The sequence below is a fragment of the Drosophila obscura genome, unplaced genomic scaffold (assembly GCF_018151105.1).
Source record: "Drosophila obscura isolate BZ-5 IFL unplaced genomic scaffold, ASM1815110v1 contig_200, whole genome shotgun sequence".
Taxonomy (NCBI): Eukaryota; Metazoa; Arthropoda; class Insecta; order Diptera; family Drosophilidae; genus Drosophila; species Drosophila obscura.
Genome location: NW_024542791.1, coordinates 296,523 through 319,628, shown reverse-complemented (window position 1 = coordinate 319,628; position 23,106 = coordinate 296,523). Strand labels below are relative to the sequence as shown.

At 37.3% G+C, this 23,106-nt stretch overlaps 1 protein-coding gene across 9 annotated transcripts in view; it reads left to right on the top strand.

The window, feature by feature from the left end:
- LOC111080378 (GTPase-activating protein skywalker) overlaps positions 1-20,467 on the top strand; it is a 30,792-nt gene extending 10,325 nt beyond the window's left edge. The window contains exons 1-11 of one of the 9 annotated variants that reach the window (XM_022375956.2): positions 4,757-4,987; positions 8,151-8,353; positions 8,421-8,625; positions 15,631-15,755; positions 15,831-16,159; positions 16,235-16,406; positions 16,770-16,799; positions 18,317-18,403; positions 19,735-19,893; positions 19,952-20,172; positions 20,243-20,467. In XM_022375956.2, coding sequence (XP_022231648.1) covers positions 4,822-4,987; positions 8,151-8,353; positions 8,421-8,625; positions 15,631-15,755; positions 15,831-16,159; positions 16,235-16,406; positions 16,770-16,799; positions 18,317-18,403; positions 19,735-19,893; positions 19,952-20,172; positions 20,243-20,384 — 1,839 coding nt within the window. In that variant the 5' untranslated portion in view covers positions 4,757-4,821 and the 3' untranslated portion in view covers positions 20,385-20,467. Of the gene's footprint in view, positions 1-4,756; positions 4,988-8,150; positions 8,354-8,420; positions 8,626-15,630; positions 15,756-15,830; positions 16,160-16,234; positions 16,407-16,769; positions 16,800-18,316; positions 18,404-18,986; positions 19,044-19,734; positions 19,894-19,951; positions 20,173-20,242 lie in introns of those variants that run through there. The other 8 variants (XM_022375957.2, XM_022375958.2, XM_022375960.2 and 5 more) reach the window with 8 other exon arrangements.
- The last annotated feature ends 2,639 nt before the right edge of the window (positions 20,468-23,106 follow it).

Below are 23,106 nucleotides of genomic sequence, written 5' to 3'. Positions count from 1 at the left end.
AAGATATTTATAGCACTCGCTAAACAATCTAAACAATCTGACAGCAGCCCCCAAAGCCGCAGCAGCAGCCGCAGCAGCATATCACAAGCAGGCTCGTTGACCATTCCCCTGTGCTCTGTTCTCTGCCTCAAGCCAGTGCTAAATTGATGTGAATACTATACATATCACATATCATATCAGTATCTGTATACGTACATATCTGCAGTAAATCAAAATTTGTACAGTCAAATTATAAAAATCGATTCGATAAATATTTAAATTTGTTTTACAAAATTACTCAACGATGAACGAATTAATTTGCAAGTCTCGAGAACAAATTTGATCAATAATATTACATACACTCTTACAAGTTATAAGACTTAAACGAATATATGTTTTGTATATTTTTTAATATTTTTACTTGCAATTTAATGAATGGAACGCAGTAAAAGGTCAACGTTCTTTCTTTGGTATATATGGTTCTGATAAACAAAATACATATCTGCAAATCGATATTCGATTTATATATCGTTATTTCTTGCAGACAGAAGCTAAAATAAATTCTTTGATATTTATTTGCCTGAGAATGATTCTTAGAAATATTATTTGCCCTTCGTGATTCATCTTGTTTCACAATTAATGCATTAATTGGATCAAATTATGCTTTGCGCTTCCTCTACTCCTTTTGAAGGTCTTTCCCCTTAGATAAATTTAAACCGTTATTTCTAAAAATCCCCTGATGCTTGTACACCCCATGACGCCTTCTGTGTCCGCAATTAAGATGAAAATACGTCTACAATTTGGAAATGAAAACAAGAGACAACAAACAAACACTCGGCAATAACAAAATTAATCTGCACAGTGCCAAAAAGGAAAATCGGTTGAACGTTGCTTGTTTCGTGGGTTCCCGTTCCCTTGGGGGAACTTTTCTCAAATTATATTTAGCTGCAGCCGGCAATTGTTGTACCCTATTCAGGGGGGCATTATGATTTTGAGCAGAGTTTGGCAAAGAAGAGAAGAAGGAATACGTGAATCAGAATTCTATAAAAGTTAGTCCTGAAATATTGAAGGTATCTAGATGATTCCAAAGATAACGCTTCTTTGAAAATTTCTAATTTAAATCGGACGAAACGATTGATTTGCAAGGGTATCTAATGATACCTTAGAATAGTCTTATTTTCATATTGTTGCTATTGTTGGCAACCGATTCGGTGACAAATGTCGTCAGAGAGGGGTAAAAATGTAATAAATTGCATTTGCAATTTGCATGCACAGAATGTGTTGTTGTCTGCCGCTAACCTCTCTGTCCGCTGCCCCTTCTACATACGTACAGTTCGTATACGTTTCGATTCGGCTTAATTTTATTGTTTCCGCCAACTAAAAATTGCACATTAGATCATGTCACAATAATTTGATTCTATTTTATATACAGATTTGTTTGCCTAAATCCCTACAGAGAAAATTGGTACAGAATCGTTTTCATTAGTTTTCCAATTAATTCGTAGGAATTTCTCATTTAATAGTAAGTTCGAAATGTTCCAAAAATAACGATTATTCGTGCTAATCCCATTAAAAGAAACTCACGAATTTATTAATAAACTACGTCAATTATTTAAATTAATCGAAAGAATCAATTGACAACTTCTCGACTCTTATGTATGTAAATGTATTTCCAGTTTTCTTCTCTTGAGCTCGAATCAGAAAGGATCGTAAAGATATGGCTTGAGAATCTATATCTATAATTTATTTACGGCCACTTCACTGATGCCAATTAGAGTGCAATTAGGCGCCTCTGATGGCGTATTTTGGTAGAATCTTTATGGGCTCCTTGATTTCCCCAGACTTATACCTCCATACATAACTTATGATTGACCAATTTGGGGACTCACATAACGCAGATTGCTAAATATACACATATGTATGTATATATTTTGAATTAGCTTTAGGAGGTGTGTGTTTGTTTGTGTGATGTGGGGCAACACTTTAAGTGTCGCCAGAATTCTTGGCAATCTCCACTCTCATAAATTTCCCTTACCCAAAAAATAATAATATAAAACAAAATCCGATATAGCCAAGTCCAAGATAATTGTCATCAGGTTTATATTTTGTTCTTGGGTTTTCCGTCCAAAAATTGTTGGCTAATTAATCTTTTGGCCCCCGGCTCGGGAAAACCGATTTTCCTCTGCCATCGGCAGAGGCACCCGGCACATTGGCCACGCGTTGTTTGTTTTCAGCATTTGTGTTCCGTTCAAAATAATGGCCAAGAATCGCGTTAGCTTTGACTTAATTTTATTTCGCCTGACGAAACATGTGAAAAATCAATTTTCGTATACGCTAAAAAAAGATCAACAGATCAACGTAGGAAAAAATATAAATAAACAAACGAAACGAAAATTGTGTTGAAATGCGTTTGAGATTGTGGTGGGTACACACATGTATAAAGATGGCATGCAGGGCAGGGCAGGCAGGGCAGGCAGGAAGAAAGCTTCTCACGTGAGATTTTGTTTGGAAATGTTGTAAATTGAGTTTTGGGTTTCCTAATGCGCACATCGCCAGCAAAAAATCTGTGTTTATGGGTCTCTAGATCAATGGAAAATATCAAAAATGTATACTTGAAAAGGGGAGAAATAAGAAAGGGTGTTACTTTAGGGTATAGCGTGTTTACACTCGTGTGTTACCCTTTCGTTTTCTATTGTTTGGTATTATTGTATTTTAGTTAAAAAAGGAACCTTTTTTTTTTGTAGATTCATTCAATTCTGAGTTGTTTTTGAATATTGATTATATTTCATTAGTGTTCTTATTTTTTTTTTTTTTTGGCGGAATATTTTTCTTTTTTCGTATATTAATTCAGAACCTTCAACAATATTTTTTTATTTATGATCAGATTTTTTACAACTTTGCTAATGAAAAGGTACACAAGGAAATTCTTTAGAGTCTTCCAAAATTTATTCTCAATCAAATTTCTGACTTCCCTTACCCCGAGACCTCACCAAATCCCGCAAAATCCCTCAATTTTCACACGCAACTCTTTCGCATCTGAACACCTGCTCCAAAATTCCTCGCCACTGAGGTTTCCCCATAAATTTTCTTTCAAAAGGGTGTAAGTGGTGTGGTGCAGAGGAATGTAGAAATTTCCCATGCTCATGGCACACAAATATTTTTACAATTTTCGCAGCAAAGCCAAAGAACTGGGTGGTTTTGAAAAATGCTCGTAAATTGTATTTACTTTCCCCCCCATAAAAAAGTTGGCAGCGCAGCCCTAAACGCACACTACGTATACGAAAAGAATGCCAGCGAAAATGGTTACAGCAAGAAATATTTCCTGGGATTTTCCAAGCAGAGAATGTGCTTACGAAATTTCCCACAAAATGCTATTTATAAAAACATTTACACTAGGATTTGGGCAAACCGCACCGTAACCCACGCCCCTCCGGTCTGGTGGCAAAGCAGAGAGCCCGATAAGATCAGATCAGAAAAAGCACAACAGAAAACAGCTGTTTACTCTATGGCGCCGACAACCACTCCGCTGTTTCTGCTGCCCGAGAATTAGAAACAAACAAAACACACTCGCAAAAGAAGAGCAAAAACAATAAAAGTAGGCAGCAATCAGAAAATAGAATAAAGCAGAGAGAGAGAGAGAGAGAGTAAAAAGCTCACACGCGCCACCAGGTTATGATCTGCGCTCTCTTTGATGTAAAAAGCTTATTTGCTTGCACTCACACTTGTTTGCACACCTCACACTCCCAGTTTTCATCTCTTTGGGGGACACTGCACACACACTACTGAAAAGAATGAAATAATCTGGATATCAACAGATTATGTGGGGGTGATAAATGTTAGGATAAATTTTCTTACATCTCAACACACACAAGGAATGATGGGCCTTCTGCTAGCAGCTTCTTTTCTTGTCTTTCAGTGTAGCCCCCCCCATGTACTCTCTCTCTCTCTCTCTCCCAAACCCATCCGATGCGCACGAAGCTTTGATTTACGCGCTCGCTCTATTGCACTCTCACTCATTCCCACTTCCACCCATGCGCAATGGGCTTTACGCGCTCGCATGCCTGCACTCTCACTGGACATTACCGCTCTCTTTTTCGCTCGCTCCGCCACCCCATTTAAGCTTTTTGGTTTCATTCAGAAAGCAGCATGAAACCGGCCTGTCCGCCGGGCCGCCCCATGAGAACATTGAACGCATTCGAACGCTCCGCACGTAGGCCTACCACCCGTATACTTTTGTTGTTGCTGTGTTGCTTTCCAAAGGGCAACAGAGGGAGACGAGACGCGACTGTCTCGCTTACTCCTTTCGCTTTTTAACGATATCTTTCAACCCACCCTCCGCCAGGCGATAAAAGTGTTAAAATATTGAAATTAATTTCAAAATACCCCAAAATATAAAAAAAAACAATGTGAATTGAATATTTAAATGTGTTGCAAATTAAATTCAAGTGCTGCTGCTGGCACGACGAATGACAACGACAAAAGCAAATTGCAGATCGCAATAAATTAAAACAATAAAAGGCAGCCGAGAAGAAACGAACGATCGAAGGAGAAGGAAAGCGACGAACACGGGGGCGCTGAGGAGAAGGAGACTGACAAAATCTACATAAATGTTGTCGCGGTCGCTGTGGTTGTTGTGCGCGAAAAGTTCTCGATGCCAAAAAATCAAGTGATCGAAAAAACAAGACTGTAAATCGAACAACAGAACAGAAACACAGAAACAGAAACGGAAAAGACACAGAAACAGAACAGAAAGAAACGGAAAAGACACAGAGAAGCACACCCAAACGGAAAGGAAACAGAAACAGACCAAAAAAAAAAAAACATTAAACACAACTAAAAAAGATGGTTGGCAAAGTCTTGGGCCTGAAAGACTTGGAGCAGTTTAGCAGTCGTCGGAGCAGCGTCTACGTCGATCCCGAGTGCGACAAATTCTTTGAGTTGCCGCTCTTCATAGCTGCCAGCTCGAATGATATCACAACCAAATGCCAGTGCTGGCAGCTCAGTCCAGGTAATAAAAATCCAGACATCAACCAGACGAACGATCATCCCATCCGAGAGTTAAGATCATAAAAAAACTCCAAACTAAAACTAAAGAGTAGCAAAACAAAACAAGAAATTTATGTTTATGTTTAACCACTGGTGTGCAAAAGTTTTTTAGTTGAAATAAATTAAAGTAACACTCACTTTGGTGGCCGGGAAAGGTGAGCTGTAGAGGTCTTTTCTAAAGAAAAAATTTGTACGAATTTTATGGTGCATACGAATGTATTGAATACATTCCTTTAAAAATATTAAATACAGTTCGAATTCATTTAAACTACATGTGCAATTCATTTATTAAACCAGTAAATGCTAATTAGGTTATATTTTAATAAATATAATTTAATTATGAACGCTATAAATGCTTTATTTATTTTGCATTTTGTGTCCATGATTCACTTTATGGATTCTGAGAATTGTTAGAACGGAAACTGAACGTTAAACAAAACAACAATTGGGAAGATTGTGATGATGGGAAAAGGAAGAAAAGGGGAAAAGTAGAAAAATCGGTCAAAGATAAATGAAAGGGAAAAATAATAGAGGGTTAATACATAGTACATGTAGTAAAACTATGGAAAATTGATCTAGAAAAGTGATTGCTGCACCGTATACAATAATTAATCCCTTTAAACCAACCCCGTCCGATTAAACAAAAAATCATATAATGTATACAAAACAAACCAAAATTTTAATATGTTTAACACAAAGGGAAAAAAATTAACGCAGCCATAAATTCAAGGAAAAAATTAAAAAAAAAGAAGTAACAAAAAACATTTAAACAAAAAATTTAAATCCATCAGAGGGATGTGTAAAATGTTTTACCAAGCCATTAAAAAAAACAATGAATGATACGCAAGTATTTTGCTGAAAATAGAGAAAGAAATAAAAGCTATTTAATACCGATTGCATCTGTTGCTCTGTGCTCAACTCTCAATAATTGCGGAATTGAATGACACAAAACATTTGATGTCTGATTAAAGATTACAGCATTTTGTTGGGTTTTAAATATGTGAATATTACATGCAGCGATTATACCCATTTAGATCTGTGTAACATCATAATGTGTACATCCAATTATGATGCATTTTGTGTGGTTTTGTTTTGCTTTTTTGCCACAAAACAAATGAAATTGATTCGTTCATAGGAAAATTACTGCATACGTTGTAAGTGGAATGTTGTATAAGATATACATACATACAGTCCCCCCATACAATCTCCAGCATCAGCATTTCCATATTTGTTGCTTGAAAATGCAAATGGATCGGCTGTGGATGCTGTATAAATGGGGAGGGGATTAATTACCCACACAAGCTGTGGGACCGATCCAGAGAGAGAGTGGAAGTGTGTTGGAGGCACACTCAGTTATACCAGTTTTTATTGTTATTGCACTTCAAACAGCACTTTTTACATCCCCCTCCCTATCATCATTCTTATCGTTTTTTCTTTCGTCATTTGCAAATGCATTTTTCCCTAAATGATTTTTTATGACATTTTATACAGTTTTTAACGAGAATTGCATTAAAAAGAAAAACACTGCAGAGCTCGAAAGAGTAAATAAATCAAAAGGTTGCCAACATAGTATCTGATTTGTTGATGACTGATATTGATATGGCGCTGGCCGGCGCTGCGTTTACCGTTCTATGCTTATCAGTAGAGCAAGATAACTCCAGGTGATAGATAGGTGATGCCTAGAGAGAGGGGTATTCCAAGGGGAACATCATGCAAAAATCGATCAGCTGTCTGTCGTTTGCTGTAATGAGACTTGTCCGCGCTGCAATCAATTACCCCGTCCAGATATCTAATCAATATGGCAACCCAGGCAGCCCCAGCCCCAACAACAACCACATTCCACCCCCCTCCGAAGTGGTTCAATATGGCATTGGGTGGCAAGCGCTGCGGGTACTCGTGGTTCAAGGGTAATCGAGGGGGATATGTGGTACCGTTGTCCTACATATGGCTGTTGACCAGCTGACCAGAGCGATAGAAAAAACAAACCGCAAAACATCGATCTACGGTTGTCATATGGTTTATATTTCGATTGGAGGATTGGAGGTACAATGGCTGTCAGAAACGGATAATAATTGCATTCTAAAAGTTTTTTCGGTATTCGATGATATTTTGCATTCTGATATTTTTCATGATTTTCTCCGACTAGAAGATGAAAGAAGTATCTTTAATTTTTTTTTTCGGTTTAAAGTTTGAAATTTATCGATTTAAAATTCAAATAGTGCTAATCGGATCCGATATTAATCTAAATGAGGCTTCGAATATTTAATTTATCGATAAATAAAATGTTCAATTGTTCTCGATTATCATGAAATAGTTTTATAGCACTAAAAGCACAAAAGTAAAATATTTTAAATTTTTGCATACAAAATTTCACAATAGTTCAACTTTGATTGATAAAATAGTCCCCCTATCAATATTTAATGCTCCAACATTTCAACTTATTTTATGGTTGTTTCGTGTACTTTTCTACAGCTGATGATAGATAAACTTATAGGCATTGTTTGCGCTAAACATTTTCCCAAGAAACGTTGACACCAAACAAAATTTCCATAAAATATTTATCGTTCCGGAGAATCTGCCAAATTAGTTGTGCACTTCAGTGGAAATCTAAACGACATTTTCATGGTTCACATATTTCGTTTGTGGTTGTTACTTTTTATCAATTATCAATATCAAAACTTATCTGATGCATTTTCTCAAGTATTTTATTTTGACCACTTGGCGTATGAGTAATTTTGAACATTACGTGTACGCCGCTCTACAGCTCTTAAAGACGAAATTTAACTACTTATCGGTACACGAACACACGAGCAGTGGCCTGTGTGCAAGTTGCGACTTTGATGATAATGAAGAAAACGTTTCTGTGCACTCAAGAGGGGCCCCCTAAACAATAAAAACAATAACAATCATGTCATATGATTAGGTGCCCTCAAGTGGCAGCCGAAACGGCAGCCTCAAACACTTGTTCTGGCCATGGCCTGAACATCATCAGCCCCGCAGTTAATGACCTAACCTAAGTGGAATAAGCTTGTAGTTTAATCAATCGAAATGTACCCGCTATATTTAATCCCTTATCAAAGCCAAACCCTTGCTAATCGCTTTCTATAATCGATCTATATTTATAGGCAAGGAGCCGGCACTGCGCTCCTACACGGAAATCCAACAGCTACTGCAGCAGGGCAAGAAACGTGACGTAAAGAACATACTCAGAGAGAACTCATGGCCGATCAACTCTCCCATACGCGCCCAGCTATGGCCGATGCTATGCGGCCAGCACCTGACCAAGCAGCAAATGCTCGATGGGTTCTACTGGGAGATGGTCCATCAGGTAAAATGAACATAACTTGATTTAATTAAATTGTGGCTTTAATTTATATGCGTGTTACTCTCTCAAGGTCTTTGGCACCACAGAGCTGTCGGAGAAGCCGATTATGCTGCCCGCCTTTGTGGATGCCACACACTGTTTGCCCTATCATCTGACCAGCACGGGCCGTGCCGTTGCCGATCGCATTGTGAATGTGTTGGGCTATGATTGCCCCGATATTACCTACAGTCCAGTATTGTATCCCATTACATCGATACTTTTGCATTTCATGTCGGGTGAGTTTTCAAAAATCTATGGCTTCCTTTTTTTGTAGTCGGTAGTTGTTGGGGTACAATAATAAATTGATAAGAGAAAATAATTGATTTATTTTACATCAAGATTCGTGTGTGTAATAATAACAGCATTATTACCTTTTAGGTACAACATTATTACCCGCTGTTTTCTTTTCCTATTTAATCTCTGTGTTTTTCTGGATGTTCTATCTATAGGGTGTACTCCACTCCAATCCACTCTACACACGTGAATTGTCAATATTTGTTCAAGTCATTTTTATCGCCTCTACAAAATACACAAATAAGTGGCACAATTGTAAGGCAACTTGGTCTGCTGCCTGCCACCCTTCCCATTCACTCTACACTATACATCTCTCTCTTTCTCTCTCTCTTAATTTCTGTGTACGGGGGAAATATGGGAGATGCTCTGTGCAAGTATCGCAGCTCATTGCAAATTGATGTATCGTGATTTGGTGGCTAATTGATTTGGCCAACATGCAATGAGCCGAGCCATCAAAAACGCGTAATTTAAAATGTAAATCTAGGCTTTTTTTTTCTTTTTTATTTGTACAAATTTTGAAAATACAGTGTAGTTCATGGCTTCAGGGCAGATTAAAGGTTAGCGATCGATGGGGAGTTTTAAATGGATATGAGAACAAATAAATTATGCCAAGTAACTAGAATACTTTCGATCCCAATTTTGATCAATGATTAAAGCTTACCAAAGCTCGTTCTTACCACAAAATATTTTTTCTTAGCTTATTATTTATTATTATACCCATAAATAATATGTATCGGCTGTTGTTACGCTGTGATCAGTCATACAATCGTGTAACGCACTGTACATTTCCCTTTTTTTTTTTTTGTCTGCCACACTGGACTGAACCTCGGTCTTGACCGTAGTCAAATGATCAACGTCTAACAGTCTGCTTTACGTGTAGTTCCGCGTTTGGTTGCTGTTTTTGTAATTGTTTGTATTACTTTATTATCAGCGGCTCATCATTGTCGCGGGGGACGCGCTCTTTGTAGCTTAATCTACTATAATATATACAGTAAAGTATTTGATCAGAAATTGGTTGAATCCAGTCAGGTGTGGACATAAGTGTGTACAAATCTGGCAAGATCCAGTCAATTGTTGGGAATTTAGTGGAAATTTCCAAATAAAAAATGAGCGAGAGAAAGAGAAGGTGGAGGGGAAGTAAAAGGTAATCTCATCTTTAACCTTCAGAGATCTATGCATTTCGAAAGCTTTTGTTTAAACGTTCAACGATTCCCAGGCTTAAATGCAGATTAAACAGACAGCTGGTCTGATGTGATAATCTCCCCCTCTAACCTTATCGATACTGCATCGTATAGGTAGGCCCCTTAATCTATTCCATCGCAGCTATTGAACCCTAAGATCAGATCAGTTCAGACCCCCATACACCGAACAACAACAAACGAGATGAGCGATCGTTCAATTTTGTATTGTAAACACGAATGCGCTCTCGTTCCTATCATCATGAATATTATCTCATATTCATTACCAATTATCTCGAATTTCGTTGGGTCTATATATAGTATTTATATATGTATCTGTGGTATAGGGAATGGCAAACAGGAGGCAGGCCGCCGCTTATGCGCCTTACTTTTTTGGGACGGAGAGCTCTGCTGATAAGCCGAATGGGGGAGAGGTCAGACCCGGCGGCGTTTGCCTGTCATTCTGAAGGTTTGTTTACACTGAGCAAAAAATTGTTCTCTTCCTTTGCCTATCTGCCATCTGTCTGTCCATCTGTCTGACATTAAAATTCAATTCCGGTCGAGATCTCAAGGCAGAGTATTGTCTCTCCGTCTATTATGATTTCGTATTTTGTTTCCCAGACGGTACACAGTACAAAGTTCTATGAGAATGATGTGAAGGAACAGTCAAGCTCTAGAAATCTTCCTCAAACCAATTTCAACCGAATTTCAAATCTGAGTGTTTTAGAAATCGGTTTGGATTGGTATAAAATCTGTAAAGATATTATAAAAGCGATTTAAAACCTTTTTCAAATAAAAATCAACAATGTATAAAAAAAGAATATCTCCCTCATACTTAAATATATCTGATATATGTACATGGTTAGATATTAATCTCTAAAAAATATCTGAAAAACTTTTAATATTCCATTAATTTTCCATCCATGAGCCCACAAAAATCTGAAAATTTTAATACTTTTTGCATTTTGTAAACCAAAAATTGTGTGGAACTTTTTGGAATAAACCGAATCAAAAGAAAAACAGAAACAGAAACAGCTGCAAAAAATAATACAAATCTCCATAAAGTGTCCAAACGAAGGACACTCGAAATCGAAATCAAACGAAATGAAATGAATGGAAAAACTGACAGGGCATGGACATGGCATGTGGCGATGAGCTGCATGTTCAATCAACGCATTTCCATATTGAATATTTTTCTCCTTTTTCTTTTATTTTTATGTATGTGTGTGTGTGTGTACATTTTTCAAGTTCAAGAGTCTGCCGCCGCGGCGCGCCGCCAGTACATAAGCAAATGTTTAAAGTGATATAGATAGTAGTACCATATGCATACGTATCTGTATCTGTATCTGTCTGTTTGCATTCTGCTGTCTGACGTCATTGCCATACGACTCGATTCGATTCGATTGGGTGGCGGGGGGCTCTTTCTGCAATTTGCGAATTTCGATTCGCCTTTACCCACTTAAAGTAAACAGAGGCAGAAGGCAGAACGTTGCAGCAGGAAAAGGAGGAGGAGGTGGAAGTTGCTCAAGGCTTCTCCACATTGTTTGTTCTTGGTATCTCCGCTCTCTCTCTCTCTCTCTCTCCATCTCCCACTGGAGTGCCCTTCGATTTGTAGTTTACTGACACACTTTTCTTGTGTGCTTGTGATAATCGATGTATGTATTTTTTAGTGCAGTTAAAACAGGATTGGTGTGCGCATAGCCCTAAAGGAAATTAAAGTCAGGAACTAACTAAGAAATTTCTAGAATTTAATTTCTTATTGCAGTACCCGAGAAGTGTGTTTTGCTATTGCATTCTCGGGCGCAGAGCTTTCAGAATAGAGAGAGAGAGAGACAAACAGCTACAGCTTACAGATTACCTGTTAATTCTCTGTCCTCAGGAAATTTTAGAATTTTAAGAATTTTAGAGGGATTTTCGAGACTGTAACATTTTTCTTTCCTAGAAGATCTTTTATCCAATGAATTTTTGCGCCTAAACACAGCTTTTAATGCATGTATTTATGGAATAAACACTCTGGCTTTGCTTCACATTTGTTTTGTTCTTCTTTTTTGGTCTATTCTTTCCTCTGTTGTGCTTTGAGTTTGCTAATGACGGCAACACGTGAGCATAAAATTCGCATAAAACCCCAGACTAAAAACAGAATGGAAACAAAAGAAATGCTCGCATATTTGTACTCTTTCCTTTATGGCTGTACGAGTGTGTTTGCCTATTCCTATTCTATTCCTCCATTGTTCCTAATGTTTATCTCACTCCATGCCGTTCTCCCCCGCTCACTGTTTTGTGGCGTTGCTGGTGTGTGCCCTACCCAAACATTCTCGCCTCATGCATATTTATTTTGCACGGCTTTTATATGGAAGACGGAGTGGAGTGTGGCTGCGACTCATCATCAAATCTACGACGAGTGGTTGTTGGGCATTCGAGGCACGCACAATTCAGATTAAAATATACGGCATATTCTATAAACGAGTACTTTTATTTTGATGGCTTGTTATTTTTTTGACGTCAGCCTTGAGGGCGACAGGTGATGAAGTGGGGAAAAAAAATGGAATATGTATAGTGAAAGGATTCATGAGGACAGACCTAATTTAAACAGAAGGTATTTAAATCCCCATATCTGTTGTTAGATCAAAGAGAACTTTTACCGTTCATTCCTGACCTAACTAAACAAATAAAAGTGTAAACTATACAAACATACGACCATCTGTCAATGTATTCGTGAGCTTTGCATTGCTCAGCATAAGCTAATGGATATCTCTCTCCCACTCTTCTGTATGTGTATTAAAGTCCTCTCCCATTCTACTGTATGTGTATTAAAGTCCTCTTCCATTCCATCTGTTTGTGGATGTTTTAGCAGGGCATTCATTGGTCCTCATGGCTGACTTCTGTCAGCTGTCTGCAGTCTCCCCCCAATTAGCAATTGAAAAATGTTATTTTCGCTTTTATTTAAATTTATTATGTGTTTCTGGCGGGCCACGGCGTCCATCTATCTTGGAAATATTTGCATTGTTTATGTTTGAGTTTGTTGAGCTAATTAAGGCAGAGGCAGAGGCGGCAGCGGATTATTCCTGTTTTCTGTCTTCTATCTTAAGTTGATGTTGTTTAGATGTGATACTATTTTTAGTGGGTTTTACGAGTCTTTCACCTACTGCCTCATAAATACCTCGACACGTGCTCTCTGACGTCAAATAAATGGCAGTTCTTGTGTCTTATATCAAAAGACTTTTGCTTCTGTTCTATCTCTATCTTTTTCGTTCCCCTCCATCCATTGTCCGTTGACAATTTAACCATTGTATGTAGCTATTGTATTTTGTTCAGCCACTTAAATTTAGTAGCTCAAAACCTTATCGCACATGCAATATATATGGAAACCCTAACGATTTAGCGTTTTATTGTGATTATTTTTGCTAGACTTAATTGCCTAATTAGAGGCTTATTGGTGTGCGAGACAGTTCTTTGATTAATTTCAATTTTAAATTGTTTACTTTTTATGTACGGTAGTTGTTGGGGTTTATTCTAGGGGTATATTGTGCCTGTGGGTATGGATGTAACAGGCTAAAGAACTGAAGCGAAGATTTATGCATGTCCGGTGTTCTACAATTTTAGGAGGTAGAGTAATCTATAGGTCTATTCCTGGTCTACACTCGTACTCCTTCCGGTTCCACTCTTCTTATGTATATTTCCTGCATATAGCAGGGTGTCCTATAGTCCTACTATATCTGCCATAACGTTCACTCCGATTCCAATTGGAAATTGTTGACTTTAGCTTGTTCTTGCCTGCCTCTGTCTCTGTTGTCGGTTGCTCTTATTGATAATGATGGGTCATTAAAATTTGAGCTGTCGCCAGTTGAATGCAACTGTTTGCAGATTAATGCCACATTGCAATTGCAATGCCAATTCCGAATACAGTCTCACAGTCTTTCTGTCTGTCTGTCTCTGCGTCATGCTCTATAAATAAATTCGCTCGGTGCGATTTCGCCCCTGTAAGATATTTAATAAACTTATCAAATGTTTGCCAACTTGGTTGGTGGGGTTGTTGCTTTCCGCAACAGATAAAGTTCAATGGGCGGTCGGTCGGACGCTGCTCTCCGTACTCCTGTCTGCCCGCTCTCCGCTCTCCTCTCACCGCTGTGGAAAAGCCAATTATAATTAAGAGCAATCTCATAAACTAAGCCAAACCGCCTTAGGCTAGTGTAATCCACTGATAAGTGGCCTGCCCGGCACAATCCACTGATAACGATTGCCTTTTGTTTACTCGAACGTTTGAAAGCAATTAAACTTTGTAATACAAAAGCAGAAACAGAAACAGAAATGGAATGGAAGCACAAATCAATGTGTAGGCAGGCGCCTGCCTACTCCTTATCACACTCCATTAAAGAGAGGTTCAATTCGGTTCAGTATCTAAATTGAATTTAAAGTCCCCCCTAAGCGGGACTGCCTGACTGATTGCTAATTGACGATTAAATTTGTATAACATTTTTACACATTTACATTGGCTTTATTTTTCACACATTCCATGAACTTTAATGTGAATGTGTAATCAGCGTTTTCATCAGATAATAGCTAATGAATCCCCCCCCACGAACTCTTCTGCAGAATGGGAATTATTTATAGCACTCGCCATTGCATAATTTGATCTAATTTTGTAATCAAATAATCAGGGACCACAAATACGAGTATACAGCATACAGAATTGCCTCCCTGCTAATTATGGTTTTTGCAATTGAGGAGACGGGAATGGCTAATGCTGGTCAAAGTGCATCCCAGACAGAGCAGAGCAGTCGACAAAGCTCTCAATTCAATTTTCCTCTGCGTCATTGCGGCAATGCATTTGCTCGATTCAGCGACAGAACCACAAACCCATATACCCATATATACCATATATACCACCACCCCTACCCTCTCATCCCTCTCTCAGCACTTGGCTGATGGATCCACAATCGCCCGCCCTGAGCTTTGAGCTGCTGCTGCTGCAGTAGTTCTACAATTAAATTAGAACCAGCTCTGTCGTTTATTGTTGGAGTGTTTGATGTAGGGGGCGTGTTCCATAGAGGTGGAAGGCTGGATAAATTGTGGTTGAGGTTAGGCCTGTCATAAGGTTGATAATTGTTAGAAAAAACTGCAATTTGATCACATCGATAGACTGACTGGCTGGGCATATTGTTTACCATACATATATTACATGTGAAACGAGATAATTTGGTTAGATTTATTCGGATCATATTCAAACAGAACATTCACTGAGCGAGTGATGAACTCATGGCAATTAAAAACACTTTTTCGAGGTGATTTCAGATGTGAATGCTACGAATATTATTAAAAGTTTTAAGTAGATTATCCATATTAAATACTGGAGACTCTTAAAAAATCTTTAAGCCTGTAAAATGATCTTTGATTAGGATATGCTATGGCTTATATTTCTAAAAAATTATCTAATAATTAGGGTAACAAATACAAGGTCTTATTGCACTTAGGAGATGTCCCAAATAAATGGAGATAAGTTAGGATAAATTGTGGCTTAGTTTTCAGTACAGTAATTTTTATTTTTAAACTACTCCAACTATAAGCTTGGGAGTCAATGATCATCTATAATTGCCATTAGGTTATACTGATAATTGCTTAAAGCACTTTACTAAGAGATCACTCTAATTAATTTTATGCCCTAGGAATGCTCAATTAATAGCATGAGGTGACGATCTTCTATGATCTCCCACAGATTTCTAATAGTTTTGTATCTAATATTCTCCTTCTCACGCTTAATTTCCCTTGCAGAGGAGGAAGCTTACATGTGCCTGGCCGGTCTGGTGGGCAGCAAGGAGAAGGTATTCATCAATCAAACCAAACTACAGCATGAGGTCACCTGGAAGACGGTGATGCAGATAGCCAAAAAGCACACGGTAAGCGCACACCTCAATCATAATGCCATCAATCAAACAGTAGTTAATCAAAGAATTTTTTTGTATTTGAAATAGAAAAGTGCCATTTCGTATTTCCAACGTATTTGTCCGGGTCTGAAGCTGGAGCGCGTATTCATGGACTGGTGCTGGTGGATATTAGCCGGTCTACCCTTCCAGCATCTGGTGCGGATCATGGACTGTTATTTCCACGAGGGCATCAAGGTCCTGTACCGTGTGGCCCTGGTCGTGCTCAATCTGTTCCACAAGGAGTGCCAGTCGAACAACGAATGGAGTCCGGATAATATTAAAAATGACATTGGCAATGCCCTGATCAAATTCTGCAAGAAGATACCAGTGTCGCCGGCGAAACTTCTCCATGCCGCGTTTAGTATTAGGGGACTGAGGTAGGAAAGAATCCTCAAATACCATTTATAAGTTAATACTAATGGCTAACCCTCATCTCCTTATTCGATTTGCAGTACCCAGTATATTTCTAGAATATTTATCAAGACTGAAATGCTACTAAAAAGCCGTTCCGTGCTCAATAGCGGTTCGAAGCAATTAATCAAATCGCGTTCAAGTGATAATCTGCCCACTAGTCAGTCGCAGGTGAACATTCAGATGATGTCGCATACATTGACCATCCGTGAGGTATGTAATTCATAATCCTATCTAAGCTTTCCCCTGCACTACTGCCCACCCAAACCAAAACCCAAAAAAAACCCACACATCACACCAAAAATACAAAAATATACAAAGAGAAACTATAGCCAGGTAGTAGTATATAGTAGTACTACTATCTCTGGAAGCAGCCCCCAAAATGCTCTCTACCTCTCTCTACACACAGCACAAATACGAAGCAAACACTTTTGTCTAATGGAAAACTCTTCTGTTTTTTTTTTATATTTTTTTTTTCTTCTGGTTATGTTTCTGATACAACTTGAACGCACCAAACCCCACAAAACAACAAAAAAAAAACAAAAAACAATATCTGTATGTAAATCCATACACCAGAAGCTGCACTCCGAGAGCTGTCGCAATTTGGTATGAGGCTAGAAACAAATTATTCCAAATTATACAAAATACTACTCATACTGATAATGATAATGTTATACTGCTGATGTTGGACTGATTCTGCTTGTTCTTGTTCAGTTGTTATTTTTTTTGTATATATACATACATGTTTGATAATGTTTATTGAATGAGTTTCCATTCTCAGTTCATTTGTTCAGCTATGAAATTGCTTGAGTTCTTCGAGTCGTCGATGGCAAATTTTTCGGGGAGACGAAAAATTGTATAGAGTGAAGATAATGCATGAGATTCAATGAGGGACATGAAGATAGGAAATGGTGGTTATATCTGTTAAATGCTGGAAATGTGAAAAGACATTATTTATAAGAAATTGTTTCGAAAGTACAAATTTTATAAAAGGAGACTTGCTTTACAGTTTTCAAATATTATGACCATAAAATACAGATGTATTAGTGATCTTGTTGGTTTCAACACTAAACCACTTAATGCGTTTTAGCGGTAGTGGAAATTTCTGATTTACTGATAAGGAATTGCAACAATCTTGCAACGCATTATCGAAACTACTTCTACTTATAAGAGATAAAATAACTAGGAAATGATTTAAAAATAAATAATTACCACATTTATTTTATAAAATATAAAGAAGAAAATCATATTGCAAATATGTAATATTAAATTGTTTTGATATCAGTATAAAATATTTTAGCGAACTTTAAAATAGTTTAATCTCAAAGCCAAAGACTTCCCCGACTTATCAATGCCTCAGGCATCATATCTTTCTGGGAAATTTTCTAAAATACAATACGAGTATCTCCCTCAATTGACAAATTCGACTCGAGTTTTGTGTTCGTTCTGCTGCCAACTTGACTTTTGTGTTGTTTAATGTTATCTATTTTTTTTTTTATTTTTTATATTATTTCCATTTCTATTTTGTTTTTGCTGCTGAATGAACTAACTTTTGTGAAGCTTTCCGTTCCGTTTCGTTTCGTTCTGTTTTACTTATCAAGACAAAGCTAAAGCACAGCCAAAACATACAACCGAAAGAAACCAATCATGATTATAATAACAAATACATAATATACCCACATCCATACAACATGCAGCTTTATATACAAACAAAAATATTTAAGTTTTTTTTTATATACAGTACATAGCTTTCTATTAAAAATATATACTCCAAAAAACAATATACTCACAAAAACAGAAATATACACAAACCAATAAACCAAATATCCTGCAGTACAATATATCTGCTCCTTTATATGAACAAAATCTTTATAAAAATGTTATTTCTATTTTTCTTGTACCCTTTATTTTTGCTGCCTTGGCAAACGAATGAATGAATCAAAAATATCAAAAAACTAAAACTAAAACTAAAAATTTTGCGTACGCTTTGATCAATGTATATTCATTTTTCGATATCGATGAAAAAAATAACCAATAACTTCTGCGGGTTCATTTGTCTTCATTTTGGGTGCATACACACACATATATATATATATATATCCATTTACCATATATATATATAGGGCGAAAAGTCGCCTGGTCATAGAGCCATCGCAATGGGCGTCTATCCCATACACAATCTGAAAAGTCAAGTCTGTAAGAACGAAGATGTAAGTGAAAAGTCAAAGTCAAACTCCAAAAACCAAACCACTCCACTCTACAGAGAAACCCTGCCACCCACCACACCCACAACAACAAACATTCCAAATTATAATAAAGTTTTATTATAAAACATGTATTGCATATCTCCAATTATATATCCCAAGCATAGCGTAATTATTTAAAGCTTTTATGCACAATTTATGATTCCATATTTATATACATCTATATCCAAAAACTATGCATGAAATGCTGGAAATTTTCATCCATCTAATTGGACTTGAATTTGATAGAACATAAATAAAGAATTTCAGTTTCCATTTGATAGAATTTAACGATGATTTTTAGTTGATTTTTATCCTACAATATTTGCTAGAGTTTTTTTTACACCCCCCATATGATTTCTTAGAGTGGGAAATATTCAAGCTAGAGACAATACAAAAGGAGAGATAATCTACTCAATGTGTCCCCAAACTCCATATCGTATTCATTTGTATCCCCCCCGACATATCGCCTATAATTGACATTCGTTTTTTTTTGTTTTGGTTTCTTTCATTTTGCAATATATATCCATCTATATATATCTTTTCATAGCATTTTGGTTTGCCGGGCACAAAGAATTTCATAAAAACCTGGACGGATAGACAATTTGTAAGCATTGCATTGCATATTGAGAAAAACAAAACCCCCTCCAAAAATCCAATATCTACTACCATTTGCCATTTCCCTACATGTATCCCTTCATGATATGAAAAAGTGAATGCAATTTCCCTTCCATTTGTACTTCCCATCCGAAAAATCAGTTTCGTGCCGTCTTCGAAAATATTTTAGACAAGTGTTTTTTGTCTATGTAAAAGTGTCTTTGTCCCGCCTAGACTACAGAGATCTCATCTATGGATCATCATCATCCCATACATCAATCAGAAAATAATAAAAACTATCGAAAGATTTACAAGCGCTGCCGCTGCTGCTGCGCTACCAATGCTGCTGCCTACAGTTCGAGCTGCTGCCGTATCTGCGCCGTAGTTACATTATGTACCCACTCTTAGACCCCCATAGAGCCCTTACCCCCCATAGATATGTTGAGAGTTCTTTTACCCGTATATACATATATATGTTACGTTGGCTTTTAGTTGGTTTTCGTTGGCTTTTGGCCTTTTAGTTCATGTTATTTCACGTCTTTTTTGATACCCGCCTACTACGTATTTACTTTGTTTTGTCATTGGCTAATTGCTACCCTCTTAAATCAGTTACTTGTACGAGTAGTTGTAGCAAAATGATACCACTCTCTTTTTTGTATAACAAGAAAACTAATAAGTGATATCTGTGTGCCCCCCTTTAGCTATTCACGTTGTGGTCGTGGCTGCCTGTGCGGATAACAATGTACCAACCGGTGCTGCTGTACACCACAGAAGAGCACGGCTGCTCTCTGACCACATTCTACGTGCGTGTGGAGCAGCACGAGCCCACGCTGCTCATGATCAAGACTTGCAATAATGAGGTACGTTTCAGGACAAAACACTATCCACTAGATCGTACTAGCTCCACTTTAATTGCAGGTCTTTGGCGCCTATTGCTCGTCGCGCTGGTTTGAGAGGAATGTCAAGGATGACAAGGGCCAGCGACAGGCCTACTTTGGCACCGGCGAAACCTTCCTGTTCTCTTTGTATCCAGAGCGTGCCAAGTACCCCTGGGTGGGCATTGAGGGTGACAAGGATCTGGGACACAGTTCCGAGCTGTTTATGGCAGCCGATTCCAAAATGATTACAATCGGTGGAGGGTAAGTCGCGACTTATTTCGATACTCAACCTGTTTCGTTCACTAATATATGGCTTCTCTTTCCTGTTTAGTGAGGGTCAGGCCATTTGGATGGACGAGAATATACGTTTTGGCAAAACGGATGGTTGCAAGACCTTCAACAATCCCCCGCTCTGTCCATCCGGTGACTTTGAGATCCGTGTGCTGGAGGTCTATGGCTTTGTGGGCATCTAAAGGGGCTCTCCGTATCGGAAGCTCTGTTCAATCCAACCAATATTGCCCGCCGATGATCAAGTGCTCAGCCAAAACCGCTACCCGGACCTACCCCCTATGCATCTCCACCACCACCACCAAAAACCACTCAAACCTAAAGATTTCAGAACACACACTTCCTTCCGCACCTCCTGGCGGAAGATGATCGTTAAGAAGAAGAGGAAGAAGAAAATGTTTAAACATTTATAAAAACCTATTTATAAATAAATGTATCGAAAGTGGCAGCAGCAAGCAGCAGCCGCCGTCGTGTTAATGTTAAATGTTTCAAATGAATGAAAACAAAAAACAAAAAAAAAACAACAACAAAATGAAGATAAAAACATACAAATTATATATTATATAATGGAAATACTCTGTGAGTTCATGTTTCAAAACGCAAAGCTTTGAAATTACAATACAAATAGTTGTTAAAATAATAATAATAACCCCCTATACACATATACTATACATATATAAAAACATAAACATATATATTATACGTATGCATAAACAATAACTACCTATATAATGTGTACAACTAAATGTAAATCCGTATTTCTATAGCCATGAATGAAATGAAATGTTAAAGAAAGATAACCCGCGATCAATTGAATATTGAAAATGAAAAAAATGGGGGGTGAAAACAAAAAAATGTTTATTATTGTTTATTATAATTTCGCTTAGCATGTATTTTATATTTTTCTTTATTTTTTTCTGTAAACCAAATTTACTGACTTGACTGAATTCGTTATTAATGTTGTTAAGATTGCTATTATTATTGCTATTACTATTGCTATGTGTATAGAAAGTGTAAAACATGTATAAATTGCATTGAGACCCGAATCCGAATGTGTCTCTCAACGGTTCACTACTCCATTTGGTCGCAACAAAAATATATAGATAAAGCAAAAACCCAAACATGTTTCGATTAAAGCTACAATGCTTATGCTCAGATACAACATATACTATATATTAGATGCCCAATACCATATATATAGCCCACAGTACACGATACAAATGTAAAGCCAATGTCCTGAGCCAACAGAGTCTGTCAACAGTGTCCAGAGAGATCGATCCACGTACTCATGTCAAATTGATCTCAAAATGGAAAAAACAAATATTGACAAGTTGAAGGCTACATAAACAAAACCCATGGAAATTCAATAATTATTTTAAGATTCCATTCCATATTCAATACCAACGAAATTCTTTTGCTCACACTTACACAGACACACACACGCACGCACTCACACACGAAATTTTTGCACACTTTTCTAGTCAGTTTTTATGTTAAAAAAAAAAAAAAGAACGAATACGAATATGATGTGTGGGGAGGGGATAGGTCTCTTCCTGTGTATATCTCTCTTGATCTGACTTTGAGCGATGGCAGACTCTGTTGGATCAGTGGAACGATCATTGCACTACTCAAGCGAATTGTTACAACTTACAATGGAAAAGCCACAACGAAAATTGAAGAAGGGGAAAATTGAAGACATGGGCCCACAGATTGCACCAAATGACAGGCAACACTCCACAACGATTGTGGAGGCTGGTACTCCACAATGTCCTACCTAACCCACATACCCCTTTACCTATGTATGTTCCTTTCCCATTCAAGATCTAATGCAATCTGTGGGGTGGGGGATATGTAGAGAGAGGAGCAGTTTAAGGCTACAAGTTAATATGAATAGTTCTTTAGGTTTTAAACAAACTCTCTGTGTTGTTGTTACTATAATTCAATTGTATATGTGTATGTACGTAAGCGCAGCATTATACATATGTAACCGATCTATACATTATAAATACCAGCTGCAAATAGTTACTTGAACAAGTTGATGATCACCCAGTACACGATCTAAAGCTAAGCGATAAATAAGAGAATGAAATCTGTTTGTTACTTGTTTCTGAATGTGAATTACTTTATTTTGGTTGACTAATTCTTACACAATCGATCGATGATAATGATGTTTATAGAGCTTAAGACGGTGGAGTGCTTGGAGCGATTGCCGATTGTTTGTGGCATGGACTCAGAGTCGTTCGTTCGCCCTCCCATGGACTCTCCGAGATTCTCATGGAGAGAGGAGTGGGAACGCATACATGGACAGTATTTGGTAAAGCAAACACTAAATCTTTTTTGTACATAAAAACTGTTTTTCTATCTGAATTGTTCTCAATGTGTAGTTAATACTATTTGATATATGCATATATTATACAGATACAATTACCCATTAACATAAACCTAAACATATATATATATTTATATTTGAATGTTATTTATGTGTAGCCCTGCAAAGTGAAATGAAATGAATCGATATAGCCAGCAGCTAAACCTAAACCCCATAAATAATGCTTTAGTGATCGTGTTATCTGTGTACCCACATACCATACCGCACATCCCCAAACGATAAATTATGCAGCAAACTGGAATTAAATGTACATCCTACATACATGTATGAATATTATATTTAGAGATCAATTGAGTGTGTGTATTGCTGATTTGAAACGACGAGTGTGTTGATTTGATTTGAAATGTTATTTTATTTATTTTATGCATATTTTTAATCGATAAATTATAATTACAAGCAAACACTCAACACACATACAATACAGACACTTACTTACATACACACACATATATAGTAGGAGACGAGTAAACTTTATTCAATAAATTATATATTATTATTAAACAAACAAGAATAACTAT